Source organism: Bos javanicus, chromosome 13, assembly GCF_032452875.1.
Source record: "Bos javanicus breed banteng chromosome 13, ARS-OSU_banteng_1.0, whole genome shotgun sequence".
NCBI lineage: Eukaryota > Metazoa > Chordata > Mammalia > Artiodactyla > Bovidae > Bos > Bos javanicus.
This window is the reverse complement of record NC_083880.1, coordinates 18,312,767-18,333,757: the sequence shown is the minus strand read 5'-3', so window position 1 is coordinate 18,333,757 and position 20,991 is coordinate 18,312,767. Positions and strand designations below refer to the sequence as shown.

Below are 20,991 nucleotides of genomic sequence, written 5' to 3'. Positions count from 1 at the left end.
AACATAATTTTTACAAATATACTGCTTTGTATTCATTTCTTCAAAGTGTGTTATATAAAACATATATAAACTGTACTGTACTGTTTGCTGTAGTTTAGTATTTTGGGGAGTTTTTGAAATATGACATAGATGTTCTATTAAAAACCTAGAAAATAACAGAGTAATCCACAAATACAATGCTACCCCCACTAAAGGCAGTTCACCCTAGAAGACTTTGAAAATTGTGCAACTGGGTGGATCCTGTTCTTTTAAAACAATGATTATATTAACATTTATTAAAATGAGTCCCAATTTTTCAAAACATGTTGGGATAACATTTACTTTTCTACTGGAGAAGAGAATGGTTTGCTAATAAATAAAGATTTCAGAAGAAATATTTAACTTTCATAAGCATGTTGCTACTACCATTAATCATTTATAAGTTTAAATATGCCTGTGTTAGCAAATCCTTATCTGTTCTTTAGAATCGTAGAACCAAATGTTTGCCAGTATTTTGCTTACTTGTAGATTATAGTGCTTAATGGACTTTTAACTTTTTGTTTTTATCATTTTGTATGTGTTTATTTTTAAATATTCTGTAATTTCTATTTCCTAATTGGTCTTTTTCTCATTTGTATTTAAGATTGAAATATTATATAATTAATTAATATACAGATTATTAATACTAGTACAACTGTGTTTAAAATTTGGTATAGAAAGTGAGATTTGGGGGAAAATATTGTATGATTCACCTCTTTAATTTTTGCTGTAAAGTAGGTAAGTGAACAGTGGAAGATTTAAATGGGTCTGTCTCTTACACTTGGTAAACAAATTCCTTTGGAACTAGCTGAGACTGATTTACAGATATTAGTGTTGATATGTGTCATTTCCATCTGAGGTCTGGGCCCTTTATTTCCTGCTGGGTTAGTGTCTGAAAATGCCCAGTACAGTGCCTGATCCACGTTGAGCACTCCAATGTTAGTTGAATCTTCTGCCCCGAGTCTTGGTCTGGGGTTGGCTTTTAGTGGGTTTAGGAGGTTGTACTGGAGAGGAGTTGGATATAGATCAGCAGAATGAACTTATTTGAAGATGACAGGCTGTGTAAATTGGTAGTACTGACCTGCTCTTCTGTAGATTTTTATTTTCAAATAAATTGATTTAGTAACAAACTTGGACTGAATGACATGTACCGGGCCCTGTACAAGGCACTCCAGGAGAATAACATGGGATAAAATTAGAGTCTGTACATCCCATCTGAGTGAAGACTGTGACAGCATACTGAGAAGCACACCGTTTTTGTAAGACGTGTCTAGACGGGAATACTGCTCAGGGTACCAGCTGTGGGAGGAACCCTGGAGTCACAAACACCGGACCTCCTGTTCACCCCCATCATGCAGTCTTCTGTGAGCCCTGGAGAAAGACACCAAACCTCTCTGAACCATCTTCTTATTATCTTAGTAACACCTAACAGTCCTATAGTCTTCTGGAATAGCTGGTTAATTAATTCCCTCACTTAATGATTATGGTAGATTCTATTCTAGGCACTGGGAATACATTGAAATCTAAGATGTTGTGTCTGTTCCTCACACTATTGCTAGAACTTTGTGGACAGATGAATATGCTAGACAAGTGCTGAAATGGAGGGATTGCACAAGATGCTTTGGGAACTCAGGACAGAATCATTCTGCCCAAGGCTATCAGAATAGACTTTTTAAAGATGGTGTCCTTGATCCAAACTTTGAAGAATGAGTAGAAATGTGCCCTTTGGACAAAGAAAGACTGAAGGGCATCCGAGGAAGAGAGAAGTACAGATATAGAAAATTAGAATTGGGGAACTAAGATGCGTATTTGACCAAAGACATGGCTTGTAAGGAGGCTGGATTGCAGAATGTGGGAAGGAATGGAGTGACTGGAGATTAGGCTGTGAAGATAAAGTGAGCTCATGTTGTGAGAGAGATTGAATGGCAGTTTGGTGTGGTCATTGAGAATGTGCTTTGGGAAAAGACCTTGGTTCAAAACTTGGCTTTGCCACTCAATCCCTTTGTTGAAAATCAGATTCTAAACCTCTTTATGTCTCCTTTCCCTCACCTCTATAAGAAGAACTAACTATATTGCCCTTTAGAAGTTGTTAAGGATGAAAACTAGCAGGCTCCTGCATGCCTCACTAGATTGTCTGCTCCAGTCAGATACTCTGTCTTCCAAACATGCTCTGAATTTTCCTTCCTCTCTTGGTTGTCCTGATCTTTTCTACCCTCTCCTTCAGCATACAACTCATATGGCCCCATCCTCAGGCCTATTTCAGTTTTCCTGTGTTTCCCCTAGCATTTCATACATAGCACCCTTCCCACAATTTGTGTTCATTACGGGTCTAACCAATAGCATTTACCAATAAGCTAAGTTGTTCTCAAATTTTAATAGCTATCAGAATCTCTTAGATATAAAAATTAGACCCCTTAGAAAGTTTGAATCAGTAGGTTTAGGGTCAAGCCTGGGAATCTGCTTTTTTTTCCTTTACAAGTGTGTGTGTCAATTCTAAGTCAGGTTGTCCGAGGACTCTTGGAGAAACTAAGGCCCAAGTGGAGAACAGTGTCCTTGAGAGCAAGGATTGTGATTTTTGTATTCTCAGGGTCTGTCATGTAGATGGTGCTAAAGGAATGTTTCTGAAAGGGGGAAGGCCTTTCAGAGGATAATGTTTTGAGTGGAAACTCAAGTTCTTGACAAAACCTGGAGAGCTTTTAATAAAGGTATAAGTAGCATAAGACAACATTTCTCACACTCTTTCCAAACCATTTCTGCTAGGACTCGCTTTGTGGGAAAAGGGTTTGGAATGGTTCTTTTGGAAAATGCTATTGACTGGATCTGCATCATCCTTCCCAAGTCAAACTGGAATAGTCAAGCTTCAGAGAAAGTTCTGCGGCCAAGAAACCCTTTTAATCCCAGATATTTTAAACTTTGACCAAGCGTTTTTCCTCTTACACTCTTTGCCCAGATAATACCTTTTCATATCCTGCAGAATCAAATGTTCTAGGTATTCTCCTTGGAAACTGCTTACAAGCAAAAGTGGAACCTCAGGAATTGGCAGTTTTTGCAGGGGGATGCCCTCTGCTTACCTAGAATTAGAAAGTCCATGCTGGGAAATGATAAGAGATAAAAGAATTGGAGAACGTTGAGGGAAAGACGTCTTTTCATAGTAGACTCTAGATTTTCATAATTGCTCTAAACTGTCACGGTCAGTTCTAAGTATTCAACTGTCTGAATGGAGAGAAGTAATTCGAGGTGTAGTGCAGGCTACAGCAGACAGCTTTGAGAACAGAAGGCTTGGATTCAGGTGACGCCTCTTGAAATGCAGAAGAATTCAATCTGGAAAAAACGTCTGGACATTTCAATTTAAAGTTCTAAGTTGCCTGCAGACTTTCGGGATATATATTTAGGCTACTGAGGTGAAAAAAACACACTATATTATTAACGATCGAAAAGATACACAATTGCAGGGAGTAGTTCCTATAAGTTTAAAAAATTTTTTTTTGTTGATTTTGTTTGCATTTTATATGTTCTCGTAGTAGGCTAACATTATAATGTGGCTTACCTTCTGTCTAGGAAGAGCCTATATAGAAATCATTAACTTAAGTTGAAATTATAAGATAAAAATTTACAAGTTTTTCCTGGAAAAATTAGATTCTCCACTTTAAGTGAAGGAGGAGCTGCAGGACAAGTGGTCCACTCAGTGATTCAATTTGACAGGTTTTTTTAAATCAGAAACTATTTAGTGCTGACAAAGCCAGACACATCTTTATATCCTAACACATTTAATGTAGGTAATGTGGAAATTCTTTCATACTAAATCATAGTATAAAGCAGGTTTATTAGGCCATGAGAGTCGTAGGATATTTAAACTTCATGTAAAATATAAAACCTAACTTTATCACTAATTTATGATAGAGAGCTTAAAATAATTATCAAGGAAACTTTATTGTAAGATTTAAAAATTTTCAAATAAACTAATTCCCATGGGACATTGCTCCCTTGGTATAGTGTTCATATCCAGTGAGCAGAGAAGGTGCCTTTACATTTGGAGAGTTAGAGCTTTGCCACTGAATCTATTTCTTGAAAAACAAGGTAGAATAATTGGATGATAGAAATGAATATCAACCAGAAAGCCAGGTGAAAACAGGTATTTCAGATAGGGCCTTAATTCTTCTTCCTTTTTATTGTCTTTTCAGACAAATGACCATGGAAACAATTGACTCTCAGCAGGATGGAAGTTTACCAGATTCTGTGGCAGAGAGCGAATCTGCTCACATGCAGACGCAGACTGGTCAAAATTCAATCCCCACTTTAGCTCAGGTAAACTCAACGTAGGCATCAGGCAGGCACCCACGAAAGTCAGCCTGTGTGGAAGTGAGAATTACGCGCAGTATGAGAATTACATGCAGATTCTGTTTTCCTGCCATTGATCATAAGTTTCCCCTGTTGCCTGGGTATCAGCCATTCTTACTGATTTGCCTTCAAAGAGAAGATATGTGTTTGAATTACTTTTGCGTTGTAACAGACACTATGTAAAGGAGAAACAAAACCCCCTGCATCGTGTGTAGTCCTCAGATTACTATTTGGTACGGTTGGTAATTCCAGATTGATGTAGTTTTATATTCTCAGCTCTAAAGATGACAGAAATCTTGCCATTTGCCCAGTATATACTTGGTTTAATCTTTACTTAGGCCTTAAACTTTGAATTGGTTTCGTTTAGAGAGTACCAATATCAGTTAGCTGTTTTTCAGCTCTTAAACTTCATTTCTGAAATATCTATAAAAATATATAGTAAAAACAGATATATTTATTTAGCTCATCAACCACTTACTGAGCCCCTTCCATATCTGGGTGGTGTTTTGGATGCATGAGGCTGTGGATTTCCTGGACTTGCCATCTCACGGTTTAGTGGGGAGGGGTGTTTAAGGGATAAGTCTCGCCACGTAAGAAGTGCTGTAAGACGTTACATAGAAATGACAGAGCTGTGCAGAGGGGAAGCAGCCTGGTGACCAGGAGCACTCTGTTGTTCAGTCGCTCAGTCGTGTTCAACTCTTTGTGACGCCATGGACTGCAACACGCCAGGCTTCCCTGTCCTTCACCATCTCCCAGAGCTTGTTCAGACTCATGTCCATTGAGTCGGTGATGCCATCCAACCATCTCATCTTCTGTTGTCCCCTTCTCCTCCTGCCTTCTATCTTTCCCAGCATCAAGGTCTTTTCCAGTGAATCAGTTCTTCGCTATCAAGGGCCAAAGTATTGGAGCTTCGGCTTGAGCATCAGTCCTTCCAGTGAATATTCAGGGTTGATTTCCTGAATATTCGGAGTGCTCTGTAGAGGGTTTTATTATGAAGGGTGAGTAGAGGTCACTGGGTATATAAGGAGAGAGAATCCTATTCTCTAGGCCAGGGAAGAGTATACAGAAGGCAGAGGATGGGGGCAGGAACTGCTGATGTTGAGGACAAGTGGCGCTGTGTCTGGGCTGGGAAGTGGAGCTGGTCAGGGTTAAGTGGAGGGTGGTATGCATCTGAGAGAGTGGACCATCCCGTGTTCTAAGTGTTAACCAAAGCAGGATACCTGTGGCCAGGTGGTGTTGGGTGGGACATGAGCAAGCCGGGAGTGGGTGGCATCACAGTGACGTGAGTTTGAGCAGTAGAGAGACTTTGCAGTATCTGGAAGAGAGACTAGGAAGGACCGATGGCTGCCTGGAAAGCCCTCGGCAGTGCCAGGCAATTCCTGGGTTGTCTCCAGCCAGCCTGGTTCCTGCATGGTCTGGACTTTTCCAAAACGCCCTGCACTCAGCCTGCCCTTCTTTCCTCTTTCAGGCTCTCAACACCCACTTGCTCCCTGGGGTTTCCTCCTAACAAGTGCTCTGTGGAGCTGCATCTCCCTGGCAACACCCTTCTTTGTTACCCTGGAAAACAGGCATGCAGACCATGCTGTTTTCAAGAAAGCAGCCTTTTTCTCATTAAAAAAAAAAGGTTCATTGTAGAAAATTGGCAAAATGTGTATTATTAAATGAAGAAGAAAATTAAAGCCACCTGTAGTCTTTACATGCAGAAATTTAATTGTTGTTAGTTAGCATCTTGATGTTTATCCTATTGTCTTTTTGTCTGCAAAAAGAATATTAATAGAGTATACATATATCTTTTGATTAATCTGGGGTCTTCTAGAGTTTTCTTTTAAGGTTTTTAAAATCACATTTATTTCTTAAAAGTTAACCTGTGCATAATAGGAAACCAAAACAAAAACCAAAGTCATCCAGAATCATAAGCACTTTACCATCTGATGCATCCTTTTAGGTCTCATTTGTGTATTTACACAACCAAGTGTCCATTTTTATGTAATTAAGGTCATACAGTTATGTATCATGCTTTTTCACACATCACAAATATTTACCATTTCAAAGTACCAAGTGTGTTGTTAGTCACCTAGTCATGTCTGACTATGCGACCCCATGGACTGTAGCCCGCCAGGCTCTTGTCTATGGGATTCTCTGGGCGAGAACACTGGAGTGGGTTGCCATTTCCTTCTCCAGGGGATCTTCCCAATCTAGGGATTGAATCTGGGTCTCCTGCATTGCAGGCAGATTCTTTACTGTCTGAGCTACCAGGGAAGTCCAGTCCTGCCTTCCTTGGTGACAAAATTTCAGAAAAGATAAAAATGGCAACTAGAGTTTTTATAACTGTGATTCCAGATCTGTAGTTCACCTTTTGCTAAAGTGCTAGTTGAGAGCAACTCTTCCTCCTGCGCCTGCTTCTCTCCCTGTAGGTACTGCTTCCCTGTCCTCTACACGTGCCTTTTCCTCCAGCCTTCAGCCTGGGTGACACCCAGCTCTGTGAGCCTTGGTCAAAAGTTGCCGAAGAGGTCAAGTAATGTAGAGTCTGAAAAATAACCTCGGATTAATGAGGTTTTTGAAATCTCATAGGAGTCCAGTTAACAGAAACCAGGCTTTCGTAGGTTACAGAATAATTAAGAGAGAAAGTAGAAATTGGAAGTATAGATTCTTCAAGAAATTTTCCTGTGAAAGAGAAAGATGGGTCTGGGAGACAAAGGAGTGTGACTGGGGTAAGTTTGATGTGTTAAATAGGAGTGTGGGGAAGTTTGAAGAGTTAAATAGAACAGAAGGGCTCAGAGATAGAGACTTGTGAGAAGACGGAACCACAGAGCAAGGAAAAGGCTGTGGTTTACATTCATAATGTTTACTTCCTTAAAAATCTCAAGTACATCAAATGTTGATAGTCATTACATCTGGCTAGCAAGTTCATAGACCTGCTATCTTATTCTGTTTTCCGTATATTTAAAATACTTGATCAAAAAATATATCACGGTGTTTATCTTTCACATACTAGGAATGTTAAGAGATTAAGAAGAAATCTGTATGCTGATTCATTGATTCTTTTGATTAAATAAGAGTTGTCCTCCATGGATGTGAGGCCATAAATCTTTTATGGATCATGATGTTTTGTAGAATTAGGACACAGTTCTTAAGAGTCAAAATTTTCTAAACATTATTATCAATTTAGATTCTTGTGATGCCTGAAGCAGTTCATTTGAGTATTCATTATTATGCAATATTATATGATAGAAGGATTAGGAAATCAAGCTGAAATCTTCATTCATTAAGCCTATAATGTATGCTAAATGTGACTGACTCTTCTGAATAATTCCTGATATTTTGTACATTCTTGCCACTTATTTTAAACTAGAGGATTGTGAATTCCAAGACGTTTTAGACTTAAATTCAGTCTTGTATAAAATGGAATTTATGACACTTACTTTCCTTTTCACATGGTCTATTTATCATTAAATAGTGTGAGAACAAAAGATATAACCCAAAGTTTCAGTGGGTCTGATCCTTTGCCTCTGGTCATTCGATAGTAGTTCTGCCTATCCAGGGCTTCTGCTAATCAAGTTAACGCTGCAAATCATCCCAGTTATAAAGATGTGAAAACTTGAGCTTGCTCTTGGCCCTCATATCTCTGCTCTGCTGACTGATGGAGGGAGGCTAGAGTTCTCATTTGCAGTTTTTCTGTTTTATAACTTCCCAGGTATCAGTGGAGCCTGCCCCCTCCTCTGTCTGTATCCAAAAGCAAATAGAGGTCATGTGGTAACAGTACCCAAGGGCTAGCAGCTGGCATGGAAGATCGTTGAGGTTTGAGTACTGTGATTTGTGTATTTTCTTGCTTTGAATTACTTTTTATGTTGATTTTTTTTTTTTTAATTGAAGCTGGAGTCTTGTCTAAGTGTATATGTTAATACGTATATAAGACTAGAGTCTACTCTCCTCTCCCCCTGGAAAAACTGTTGTGATAAATTAAGAGAGTCTATTTTATATCACCAAGCCAGGAGAAAACCCTTTCCCAAAGCCAAAATAGTGACAAGCAAAATTACTGTATATACAGGTAGTCTTAAAAGTTAAACATACAGCCTTTGGAAGTAATATAATCCTTAAATGGGTAATGGGAACTTATCATTTCTTTTGTGATGAAAGATTTTAGACATATGTAAGAGTAGAATAAGACTTTGACATTTATAGAAACCTAAAATTAAGATTTTGTAGCACTTGCTACAAAATTTATATTAAAAAATTTTTTCTTTTTCCCTTTTTGTGGAAGAATTTTAAGCAGCTCTACAGATCTCAGACATCACGTCATCTCATTCCTCCTTTCTTCTGGGTATGCAACACTTATACATATTGTCTAAAATAACCACATGTCATGATCATACCTAATAAAATTGAGCATAATTCCTTGGCATAATATGCTCACCATACTCATGTTTTCCCATTTATCTCACAATGTGTAATCTGCTCTGAAAGCAGCAGTGATGGCCCCCTGCCCTTTCTTTATCCCATGTCTCTTGGGAATTGATAATGCTGCCACAAAGCTCTTGGCTGAGTGAGGGAACCCGGATGGAGCCCTGGGAGAGGGTGTGCTGTCTGGGGTTTCATGCCTTACAGCTCCTGGTGCAGCCCAAGGCCTGACTCGGAAGGCTCAATAGCTCTGCTGTGTAAATGACCAATTCTCAAAGTTTCAGCAAAGATTAGGAAGGAAAGATGCAAGGAGCAGAACCACAGGGATTATAGAGCTGGAAGGAAACTCGAGAGCATCAAGGTCAGCATAGTGCCTTGAGAGACTTAGTTCTAATATAAAGTTCCACCTTTCCGACACCCTCTGTAGTTTTGGAGCAAGAGGACTCTGTGGAGCAGAGGAAGCCACTAGGGAGTGTTCAGGGATTGCAGTCTGCTCATTCCTTCCTTATCCTGTCTGCTATAGATGCCAACGGCGTGCTAAAGAAGCGCCTTAGAGAAAAGTAGGCCTGGCTTGCAGTGAGGGATTGGAGTAGGAACGATTGATTTAACAAGGGATAGGTTTCAGTGTATGACTTACATGTTTGCTTTTTCAAACTGGTGGAAAATTGGGATGGCATTTCTCATTGTTTTGCCAGCTGTGCCTAAAGTCTATCTCCTCTGTCCTAAGTAGGACCAGGAATAATATGAATAGCTGTCAGAAAACAAAACAAGCAATGTTTGTTATTGCTAATTGGCCAGCAACATCATATTTGTATATGATGATCTGCATCATGTTAGGTTGATTTGTTATATTTATTATTGGCTGAGTACATCTAGCTCAAGCTCAGTGTTTAATTGAATTTTATTTTTTAAACCTCAGTATGATGAAATTAAAAGATGCTTACTCCTTGGAAGAAAAGTTATGACCAACCTAGATAGCATATTGAAAAGCAGAGACATTACTTTGCCAACAAAGGTCCGTCTAGTCAAGGCTATGGTTTTTCCAGTGGTCATGTATGGATGTGAGAGTTGGACTGTGAAGAAAGCTGAGCCCCGAAGAATTGATGCTTTTGAACTGTGGTGCTGGAGAAGACTCTTGAGAGTCCCTTGGACTTGCAAGGAGATCCAACCAGTCCATTCTGAAGGAGATCAGCCCTGGGATTTCTTTGGAAGGAATGATGCTAAAGCTGAAACTCCAGTACTTTGGCCACCTCATGCGAAGAGTTGACTCATTGGAAAAGACTCTGATGCTGGGAGGGATTGGGGGCAGGAGGAGAAGGGGACAACAGAGGATGAGATGGCTGGATGGCATCACCGACTCAATGGACGTGAGTCTGGGTGAACTCCAGGAGTTGGTGATGGACAGGGAGGCCTGGTGTGCTGCAATTCATGGGGTCGCAGAGTCGGACACGACTGAGCGACTGAACTGAACTGAACTGATGCTGATTCCGTGACTTGAGAGGCTCTTACTGGAGGAAATATTCCTCTTAAGATTGTAAAATAAAAAGTTTCATTTTATTGTTGACTTTCTTTCTATTGCTCTTTAATTTTATGTATTCTTTCTCCTGGTTATTTTTAAGTGCCATAATTTAATTTTTTTGATCATAATACTTGTATTCATTTAGCTCTAAAAATTAACATAAATTAGGAGGAGAAAATAGAACACTGATTTTTTTTTTCAGTAAATGCTAAATCTTCATTGTTTCTTAACTAATTCAAGAAAATATACTACTTTGACATGTAACTCATTCTTGAAGGTAATTTAGGGTTTAAGGGACATAAGTAAAAATAATTTGTGAACTATTAATATTAGTGACCATTTTGTTTGATTTGAATAATAATTTTTTATATAATCTGTACTCATATTTTGATAATTTTGTATATAATAGCTAGTTGTATTGTTGTTCAGTCTCTAAGTCAGGTCTGACTCTTTGCAACCCCAGGGACTGAGGCATGCCAGGCTTCCCTGTCCTCCAGTATCTCCCAGAGTTTGCTCAAATTCTTGTCCATTGAGTTGGTGATGCCATCCAACCATCTCATCCTCTGTCGCCCCCTTCTTTCCTAATAATAATAGCTAGTATATTTTGCTAGTATATTTCTTTCAGTTCAGTTCAGTTGCTCAGTTCATGTCTGACTCTTTGCAACCCCATGAACTGCAGCACACCAGGCTTCCTTGTCCATCACCAACTCCCAGAGTCCAACCAAACTCATGTCCATTGAGTCGGTGATGCCAACCAACCATCTCATCCTCTGTTGTCCCCTTCTCTTCCTGCCCTCAATCTTTCCCAGCATCAGGGTCTTTTCAAATGAGTCAGCTCTTTGCATCAGGTGGCCAAAGTATTGGACTTTCAGCTTCAACATCATTCCTTCCAATGAACACTCAGGACTGATCTCCTTTAGGATGGACTGGTTGGAGCTCCTTGCAGTCCAAGGGACTCTCAAGAGTCTTCTCCAACACCACAGTTCAAAAGCATCAGTTCTTTGGCACTCAGCTTTCTTGATAGTCCAACTCTCACATCCATACTTGACCACTGGAAAAACCATAGCCTTGACTAGATGGACCTTTGTCAACAAAGTAATGTCTCTGCTTTTTTAATATGCTGTCTAGGTTGGTCATAACTTTCCTTCCAAGGAGTAAGTGTCTTTTAATTTCATGGCTGCAATCATCATCTGCAGTGATTTTGGAGCCCCCAAAAATAAAGTCTGCCACTGTTTCCATTGTTTCCCCATCTATTTGCCATGAACTGATGGGACAGTATGCCATGATCTTAGTTTTCTGAATGTTGAGCTTTAAGCCAACTTTTTCACTTTCCTATTTCACTTTCATCAAGAGGCTCTTTAGTTCTTCTTCACCTTCTGCTTCTTTAAAGGTTAATTTTTGGCTTTAAAACGCACTCTGTATTTTCATCCCAGTGTATTACATGTGATAATACTTTGCTTTGTATGAAAATTGATGTTTCAGGAACTTCCCTGGTGCCCCAGTGATTAAGAATCCACTTTCTAGTTTAGGGGATGCAGATTTGATCCCTGGTCAGGGAACTAAGATCCCACAGACCGAGGAGCAACTTAGCTCATGTGCCACACAACTAAGACCTGATGCAGCCAAATAAATATTTTTTTAAAAATAAGAAAATTGATGTTTCAAAGATAATTTCAGCAGGTATAAAGCAAAGTCAAATTTCAGAATAAGATTTTGTTTTTTCACTTCTTATAATCAGAAAAAAAAATACAAATCTGTTTTAGTGTTTAAGAGATTGTTAGAGATATTCTGTCATTTGTAATGATTTTAGGTACTTTTTGATGCTCAAGTCTTAGTTTTAGTAGCAGGTAGTTTGTCACTAACAGTAATGGAAAAATAACTGAGTATAAACAGTTACTTTTTTAATGCTTTCTCTGATTTTTCCTAGTTAACGAGTAGGTTGTGGGGAGGGAATACAGGAGGTGCTGTTGATAAAGGGCTATAGATTCCGATTTGAAGGATAAAAATGTTCTGGAAATCTTTTACAAAAGTATGAATATGATGAACAGTACACTTAAAAGTGGTTAAGATGATTAATTTTATATTATGTATTTTTTTACCACAATAAAAGAACGGCAAAAACAAAAATAGACTAGACACTGAAATTTTTTAATATTAGAAATGTTAATTTTTATAGTTTCTTCCTTGAGTAAGATTCAGTTTGTTTACTTTGCCTCACTTCAATTTTTGCTGCTACAACCTCTGTAAGCCCCAAACTATTAAAGGAATTACACTGGGAAGCACAGAGGCTTTGGGAAATTTTCACTCATTGATTAATTGTGATGACAGCATCTTAGTAATGATCTTCAGAATTGTGAGCTTTCTGAGCCTTCCCCCACCCCCAGAGGTACGACGTGTGGTTCTCCAAAAAGGCGTAGGAGAGAAAAGCCTGCTTGTGAGGTCAAAAATACGGGGTTGGCCAAAAAAGTTTGTTCAGGTTTTACGGCAAAACCCAATGCTAAGTAAAGACAATATCAGGTGAAAATAGTGCAAGCAGAAATAGTTCAGGAAAAGCACTTGCCTTTAAGTAGGTAAGTTCTATACTTTTTAAATACCTTTTGAAAACTAATGGTAATTTATTTGATATCAGATATGTTAATATACCATGATAGGTACTGCCAGTATAAGTTGGCCTCCCAGTTCCTCAGAACTTTCTAGTTTTACCTTTTCTAGGGGCTTGTTTCCTGCTTTGTACTTGGTATAAGGAAAAAGAGCCCTAACTTACACCAATATTCAGTTTGAATTAAGTGTTTTACACATAGCTCAGTTCTCACAACAACTCTGTAGAAAGGTACTGTTTTCATTATCTTTTGCAGTTGAGGAAAATTTGGTACAGAGAGGCTGAGTAACTTGTCACAAGTCACATAGCTAGTAAAAGGCAGAGCCCAGGAAACCTGGCTTTAAATAGCATTAAATATTTCTATTACTTCTGTGATAATACATAGGTACTCAGTGTTGAACCAGATTATTTCAGAGGACATTACCTGGGAACATGCATGATCAGCAAAGAGTAATCATAATTGTATGCTACATATAGTTACTATGGGGCTTCCCTGGTGGCTTAGCTGGTAAAGAACCCGCCTACAATTCAGGAGACCCTGGTTTGATTCCTGGGTTGGGAATTTCCACTGGAGAAGGGATAGGCTACCCACTCCAGTATTTTGGGGCTTCCCTGGTGGCTCAGATGGTAAAGAATCTGCCTCCTGTGCAGGAAACCCAAGTTCAGTCTCTGAGTCAAGAAGATCCCCTGGAGAAGGGAATGGCTACCCACTCCAGTATTCTTTCCTGGAGAATTCTATTGACAGAAGAGCCTAGCAGGCTACAGTCCATGGGGTCGAAGAGTAGGACAACAGAATGAGCAACTAACACTTTTCACTTTCAAGATAGTTTCATGTTTATGTCCCAGTTCAGCTTCTGATCTTGGGTAAATGAAGAGCGTAGAAGATTTAAACTTTATCCATTTTGATGTATTAGTAACTGGTCCATATAAATCCTGGCACCAATAACCAATCTAACTATTAAGCAGTAACTCTGGGGTCAGGAGCACGAGAGCGCCCACAGCTTTAGAATTATGTTTTATAAAATGATGAGGAAGTCAGTCTCATTGCCTTTGGTAAAATCAACGGATTGATTATCTTCTTGGCAATGAGCCAGCTAATTATCATCTACAGCAAATGTGGGGCAATTCGTTATTGCTATTTTTGTATATGGTTAAAGAAAAGACATAAAATCCTCAGTCTTAAGTTCAAGTTTATAGTTCAGTAGTGTTTGCTGTAATGTACTCGCATTGTTGTGACACAGATCTCCAGATCTTTTTCATCTTGCAGATCTAACACTGTGTACCTATTAAACAACAACTCCTTTTTACACACCCCCCCAACCTCCTGTAACTACCATTCTATGTTTGGTTTCTATGAATTTGCCTACTTTTGGATACCTCATATAAGAGGAATCATCAACATTTGTCTTTTCAGTTCAGTTCACTCAGTCGTCTGACTCTTTGCAACCTTGTGGACTGCAGCACGCCAGGCCTCCCTGTCCATCACCAACTCCCGGAGTTCAACCAAACTCATGTCCATTGAGTTGGTGATGCCATCCAACCATCTCATCCTCTGTCATTCCCTTCTCCCCCTGCCCTCAATCTTTCCCAGCATCAGGGTATTTTCAAATAAGTCAGCTCTTCATATCAGGTGGCCAAAGTAATGGAGTTTCAGCTTCAGCATCAGTCCTTCCAGTGAATATTCAGGACTGATCTCCTTTAGGATGGACTGGTTGGATCTCCTTGCAATCCAAGGGACTCTCAAGAGTCTTTTCCAACACCACAGTTCAAAAGCATCAATTCTTTAGCACTCAGCTTTCTTGATAGTCCAACTCTCACATCCATACATGACTACTCGAAAAACCATAGCTTTGACTAGACAGATCTTTGCTGGTAAAGTAATGTCTCTGCTTTTTAATATGCTGTCTAGGTTGGTCATAACTTTCCTTCCAAGGAGTAAGCATCTTTTAATTTCATGGCTGCAGTCATCATCTGCAGTGATTCTGGAGCCCCCCCAAAAATAAAGTCTGTCACTGCTTCCACTGTTTCCCCATCTATTTGCCATGAAGTGGTGGGACTGGATGCCACAATCTTAGTTTTCTGAATGTTGAGATTTACGCCAACTTTTTCACTCTCCTCTTTCACTTCTTCTTCACTTTCTGCCGTAAGGGTTGTGTCATCTGCACATCTGAGGTTATTGACATTTTTCCTGGCAATCTTGATTCCATCTTGTGCTTCCTCCAGCCCAGCATTTCTCATGATGTACTCTGCATATAAGTTAAATAAGCAGGGTGACAATATACAGCCTTGATGTACTCCTTCCCCTATTTGGAACCGGTGTATTGTTCCATGTCCAGTTCTAACTGTTGCTTCCTGACCTGCATACAGATTTCTCAAGAGGAAGGTGAGATAGTCTGGTATTCCCATCTCTTTAAGAATTTTCCAGAGTTTGTTGTGGTCCACACAGTCGGACACTTTGGCATAGTCAATAAAGCAGAAATGGATATTTTTCTGGAACTCTCTTGCTTTTTCGATGATCCAACGGATGTTGGCAATTTGATCTCTGGTTCCTCTGCCTTTTCTAAATCCAGCTTGAACGTCTGGAACAGTTCGTGATTCACATTCTGTTGAAGCCTGGCTTGGAGAATTTTGAGCGTTACTTTACTAGCATGCGAGATGAGTGCAATTGTGCGGTAGTTTGAGCATTCTTTGGCATTGCCTTTCTTTGGGATTGGAATGAAAACGGACCTTTTCCAGTCCTGTGGCCACTGCTGAGTTTTCCAAATTTGCTGGCATATTGAGTGCAGCACTTTCATAGCATCATCTTTTAGGATTTGAAATAGCTCAACTGGAATTCCATCACCTTCGCTAGCTTTGTTCATAGTGATGCTTCCTAAGGCCCACTTGACTTCACATTCCAGGATGTCTGGCTCTAGGTTGGTGATCACACCATCGTGATTATCTGGATCATGAAGATCTTTTTTGTATAGTTCTTCTATGTATTCTTGCCACCTCTTAGTATCTTCTGCTTCTGTTAGATCCATACCATTTCTGTCCTTTATCGAGCCCATCTTTGCATGAAATGTTCCCTTGGTATCTCTAATTTTCTTGACGAGATATCTAGACTTTCCCATTCTATTGTTTTCCTCTATTTCTTTGCACTGATCACTGAGGAAGGCTTTCTTATCTCCTTGCTGTTCTTTGGAACTCTGCCTTCAAATGGGCCTGTCTTTCCTTTTCTCCTTACCTTTCACTTCTCTTCTTGCACAGCTGTTTCTAAGGCCTCCTCAGACAACCATTTTGACTTTTTGCATTTCTTTTCCTTGTCTTTTTGTGATTGGCTTATTACACTTCACATAATGTCCTGAAGGTTTATCTGTATTGTATGTGATAGGAATTCCTTCCTCTCTGTATGTACACACCACATTTTGTTTATTATTACTGTTTTTTAAAGTTGTTTTTGTTAAGTCAGTAATCTTTAGGGCTTATATACCAAATGATTGGTAGAAAAATTAATGTAGAATAGTTCAAGTGAATTGAAGTTTCCTTCATAGGCATTCCTATGAGTTGAGACTGTGGTGGTGGTTTGGTTGCTAAGTCGTTTCCGATTCTTGCACCCTCATGGACTATAGCCTGCCAGGCTCCTCTGTCCATGGAATTCTCCAGGCAAGAATACTGGAGTGGATTGCCATTTCCTTCTCCAAGGGATCTTCCTGATCCAGGAATCGAACCCAGGTCTCCTGCCTTTCAGGCAGATTCTTTACCCACTGAGCTATGAGAGAAGATCCCAATAAGTTGATACTGGTCAGAAATAAAGGTAAGTGGTTTAAGCATTCATTCTGTAGCTTCAGGCTTTTGGCATGTACATTTCTTCTTCAGTATTAAAATGAATCTAATCTATATCATTGTTAAGAGTAGTTTTAATATCCACTGTTTGCCCATATAAGCCATCTGTTGGGTAAATGTCATTTTGGGCTCAGGATCTCATAGCAACCTTCTTCACTACGTGCATTTATTACTTTATAATGGAGTTGGCTAGAAAATTATGATCAGTTTTAGTTTCAGTCTTATTGAAATCAATATATAAGATTGATTTTTAAAAGTCTAGAGCTAAAAGAATTTTGACTTCCCTAAAGATCATGTTCATAGTCAGTCTTTATATAAGTAAAACACATATCATATTAGAATATAAAATGATGCTCCAAGTACTGTTAATAGGAAATGATAAGGATCAGCTAGAGAAAAAAGTCCGCTAGAGCGTTGTTTTTCAAAGCATAAAGAAACCCTAATTTTGTCATCACCAGTCGCCACAGTGATCACCACTGCTTATTGGAAGTATTATCAGAATAGACTATATAATTAAGAATGACTTGATTCTGATATTTGCTTTGCTTTCAAAAGGGGAATTTTTTAAGAGAGACATATTTGTCCATTTCGAATTACTTCCTTTTTAAATTCAGATTATAAATTTTAGATAGTTTTTGTTTATTCCCTATACACAGAAAGGATTCAAAGATCATGTTGTAGTTCTCCTTATAATTTTAACATAGATATAAAAATATCAGTCTCATGTGTCCAACTCTGTTATCAGTGCTTTCAGTTGATATTTACAAGGTAAAATTTAACTCCATTGATTTTTGCAATTTGTTAGTCACATTGTTTAAAAAAACCAGAACCTCAATATGGGAAAGAAAAACAGTAAAGACACTACAGTGATACCAATTCTGTATTTTTCATGTTGTGTTTGTCTTCATTTAATGTGATTAAAAACAACTTTTAAAAACATTTTTATTTATTTATTTATTTGGCTGCACCAGGTCTTAGTAGTGGCATGTGAGATTTAGTTCCCTGACCAGAGATCAAACCTGAGCCCCCTACATTGGGAGCATGGAGTCTTAGCCACTGGACCACCAGGGGAGTCCCTAAGTACAACTTTTTAAAAAGTGAAGTGAAATAGTTTATGTCTATTTTAAAGTGTACACATTTATAATATTATTTGCCTGTTTTCAGCCTTATTCTTTAAACACTTCTTTTTTCGCTGTAGAATCAACAGACTCTTTTTGAGAATCTTGTCTTAATACACAGAAATCAAGATATTTTTCCAGCTTCTCCCATAGGGTGTTACTGGGTTTTCATTGGAGTCCTTGGAATTAAAATAGATAATGTATAGATTTGATTTTTCAGGCAGCAGAATTGATAGTGAAGTCTGCTAGACCATGCATTCACCTCTTCTCATCCTTTATTAACTGTCTGGAATGCGGGCTCAGTGACTGTGTGACACGTTCAGCTGCACTGTGACCTCATAAACCCCATCATAAGGGAACCTAGCTACGCATTGGTGCCAGTCCACTAGGTGCTAATCAAATGCTGTGTGACAACATTGTGAGGTTTTACCAGTTATAAGTGTCATTATTAGATTTTTTTTTAATTGCAAAGCCAAGTTAGGCTGTCAACTGCATCATCTTCATTTATTTCATCACGTTAATTCCTGTCTCTAGTGGGGTTTTTGGTGGATGTGGTGGCCTCAGCATAATCTATGTTTCAGGCATCCTATAGAAGAGGATTATTCTTCAGGGGATCTGGAAAAAAAGGTAAACTGTCTGGCATGAGTTCATTTTTACACTTTTTAGAGCCTCATAAATAGAGGTGTAAAATTATAAAATATAAAACACACCCATTTTATGTGTTTGTTTTTTGGGCAGTTGCCTGCTTGACTGATGGAATGTGATGAGTGTATTGATAGATCCTCCCTTGGCCTTCTTTCCTACTTTTCTTTTAGACTTTTTTTTTTGCACAGAAGTTCCCTCCTCTGAGAAGCTTCCCACAGAAGGTATACCTTAATGTAGCTTCCTTCCATCCTCCCTCTACCTCATTAGCTGTTGTTGATTAGTCTCTTAGTTGTGTCCAATTCCCCATGGACTGTAGCCCACCAGTTTCCTCTGTCTGTGGGATTTTCCCAGGCAAGAATACCGGAGTAGGTTGCCATTTCCTTCTCCCGGGGATCTTCCTGACCCAGGAATCAAACTCATGTCTCCTGCATTGGCAGGTGGATTCTTTATCCCTGAGACACCAGGGAAGCCCACCTCACTAGTTCCCCTTCTTTATTTTTCTTTTAAGAATTTGGTACCTCTCCCAAATTATGTTTTAGTCTCTTCATCTGTTTTCTATCTCCTGATTTAGGAGAGCAGACTTTTCTTGTTTACTGCCTTATCTCTGCTGTCTAGACTGGTCCACAAGGCAGGCTTCCAACATTTGTTGAGGGAACAAAAGAATGAGTTAATTTTTAAGTATGACTTGTTTCTGTGAGATTGACTTATTAAAAATTCTTGGAATGAATATATGATGTTTATAAGAAAAATGGGGCTTCCCAGGTGCCTCAATGGGCAAAGACTCCACCTGCAATGCAGGAGACACAGGAGACTTGGGTTCGAACCCTGGTTTGGGAAGATCCCCTGGAGGAGGAAATGGCAACCGACTCCAGTATTCTTGCCTGGAGAATTCCGTGGATAGAGGAGTCTGGTGGATTACAGTCCATGAGGTCACAAAGAGTTGGATACAACTGAGCGCATGCACACATGACCTCCTTCACTGCCCAGAGTTTGGACATTGAGTTTTCACTGCAGATACAGATTCATGTAACTCATCTCCAGAATTCTGGGAATTCAGTTCTATTCTAGTAGGTATAGCTCTGTTTTCTATAGCAGAGTTTCTTCTCACTAAGCCATTTTGATGGAGCATTGTTTAATAATGTAAAGTCCTGAAAATTACACTTGAAGAACATTTAGAGTGACTCTAAGCATGATTTATACTTATCAAAACCCCCATGAATCTTTCTTGAGTTGTTCTCCAGAATATCTAATTTTTCTCCAGCAGGTCATTTCCATGAAAGTGTGTGTAGCACTAACTGCATCTCAAGCCACAGGTCTCATCTGTAGGAATACTGGTGATGCTCTTGGGTATAATGTACCTTCTGTTTTGCTCAGTCTCTGACATATGAATGTTCTATCAAAATTACTGTGGGTGGTGATTTTGACCATCCTGCTGTGGTGGAGCTAAAATTGCAGCCCGTTTCAGCACTCTGCGCTTTGAGCTGTGAGCAGGGCCCAGAGGCTGCATGAGGACAGAGCAGCAGTTTTCAAAGTGTGATTCAGGGAACCCTGGAGGAGACTCCAAGGACCCAGTATTTTCCAAATAACTACTACATGATGTTACACAATCATGCCTGGAGGTTTTGGAGGACAAACCTATTTTCATAATAATACTAAGATGTATTTTTTTTTTCCTCTGGGTTGGCATTTGCCCTGATGGCACAAAAACAGTGGGGGTTTAAAAGTGTTGGTGCCTCATCCCAGTCACATAAGTGGTGCCAAACTTTGTTAGTGGTCATTACAGTCTTCACTGCATTCACTTGCAGTTTTTTAAAAAAAGTCTGTTCCACTTAAGATGGTCCCTGATGAAGCAGTAAACATTACCAATTATATTAAATCTTGACCCTCAAGTACATGTTGTTTTAATATTCTGTGTTCTGGAAGTGGAACATTCATTGAAAGCATTTCCGCCACTTACTGAAGAGCAGTGGTGATTTTGAGAAAAAACACAAGTTATTGTCTGAGGGACAAGATGAACTAGCTGCATGCACACACACACACACACCCGCCCCTGCCACAGGATATAATTTTTCTTAAAGCAGTGGCAAGTAACTAAATTATATCTATGTCTGTTCAAACTTGAGTATTTGAAAACTTTTCTCAAAAGCAAATGAAGTAAGCTTGTCACATCAAGGAAAACAGTTAACAGTGTTTATTGCTGATGATAAAATTCAGGCTTTTAGCAGAAGTTTCAAATTGTGGAAATTCTTCATCTGCCATTTTGAGCTTGATAACATGCCAATATTTTATAGTTTTCTGATGATGTTGATCTTGATTTTAATGAATGTAGTTTTCTGATAGAGTATCATGAAATTTATCAGCATTTGGGAGATCTACTTAATTCAATAACTCAGTATTTTCCAAGTAGCTACTACATGACATTACAAAATCATGCCTGGCTAAAGAACCATCTGAAGTATAAGACAGAGCAATAGATTTTTTTTTTTTTAGCATTTATTTATTCGGCTGCATCAGGTCTTAGTTGTAGCACA

General features: G+C 39.0%; 1 protein-coding gene across 25 annotated transcripts in view; it reads left to right on the top strand.

Annotated features, from left to right (window-relative positions):
- The window catches only part of CCNY (cyclin Y), a 204,536-nt gene that overhangs the window by 12,804 nt on the left and 170,741 nt on the right, over nt 1-20,991 (top strand). For 9 of the 25 annotated variants that reach the window (XM_061435814.1, XM_061435849.1, XM_061435861.1 and 6 more), the window contains exon 3: nt 4,200-4,323. The exons of 12 other annotated variants lie outside the window; for them this stretch is intronic. In XM_061435814.1, the coding sequence (XP_061291798.1) occupies nt 4,200-4,323 (124 nt within the window). Of the gene's footprint in view, nt 1-4,199; nt 4,324-18,170; nt 18,443-20,991 lie in introns of those variants that run through there. 4 more of the 25 variants (XM_061435840.1, XM_061435860.1, XM_061435862.1 and 1 more) reach the window with 4 other exon arrangements.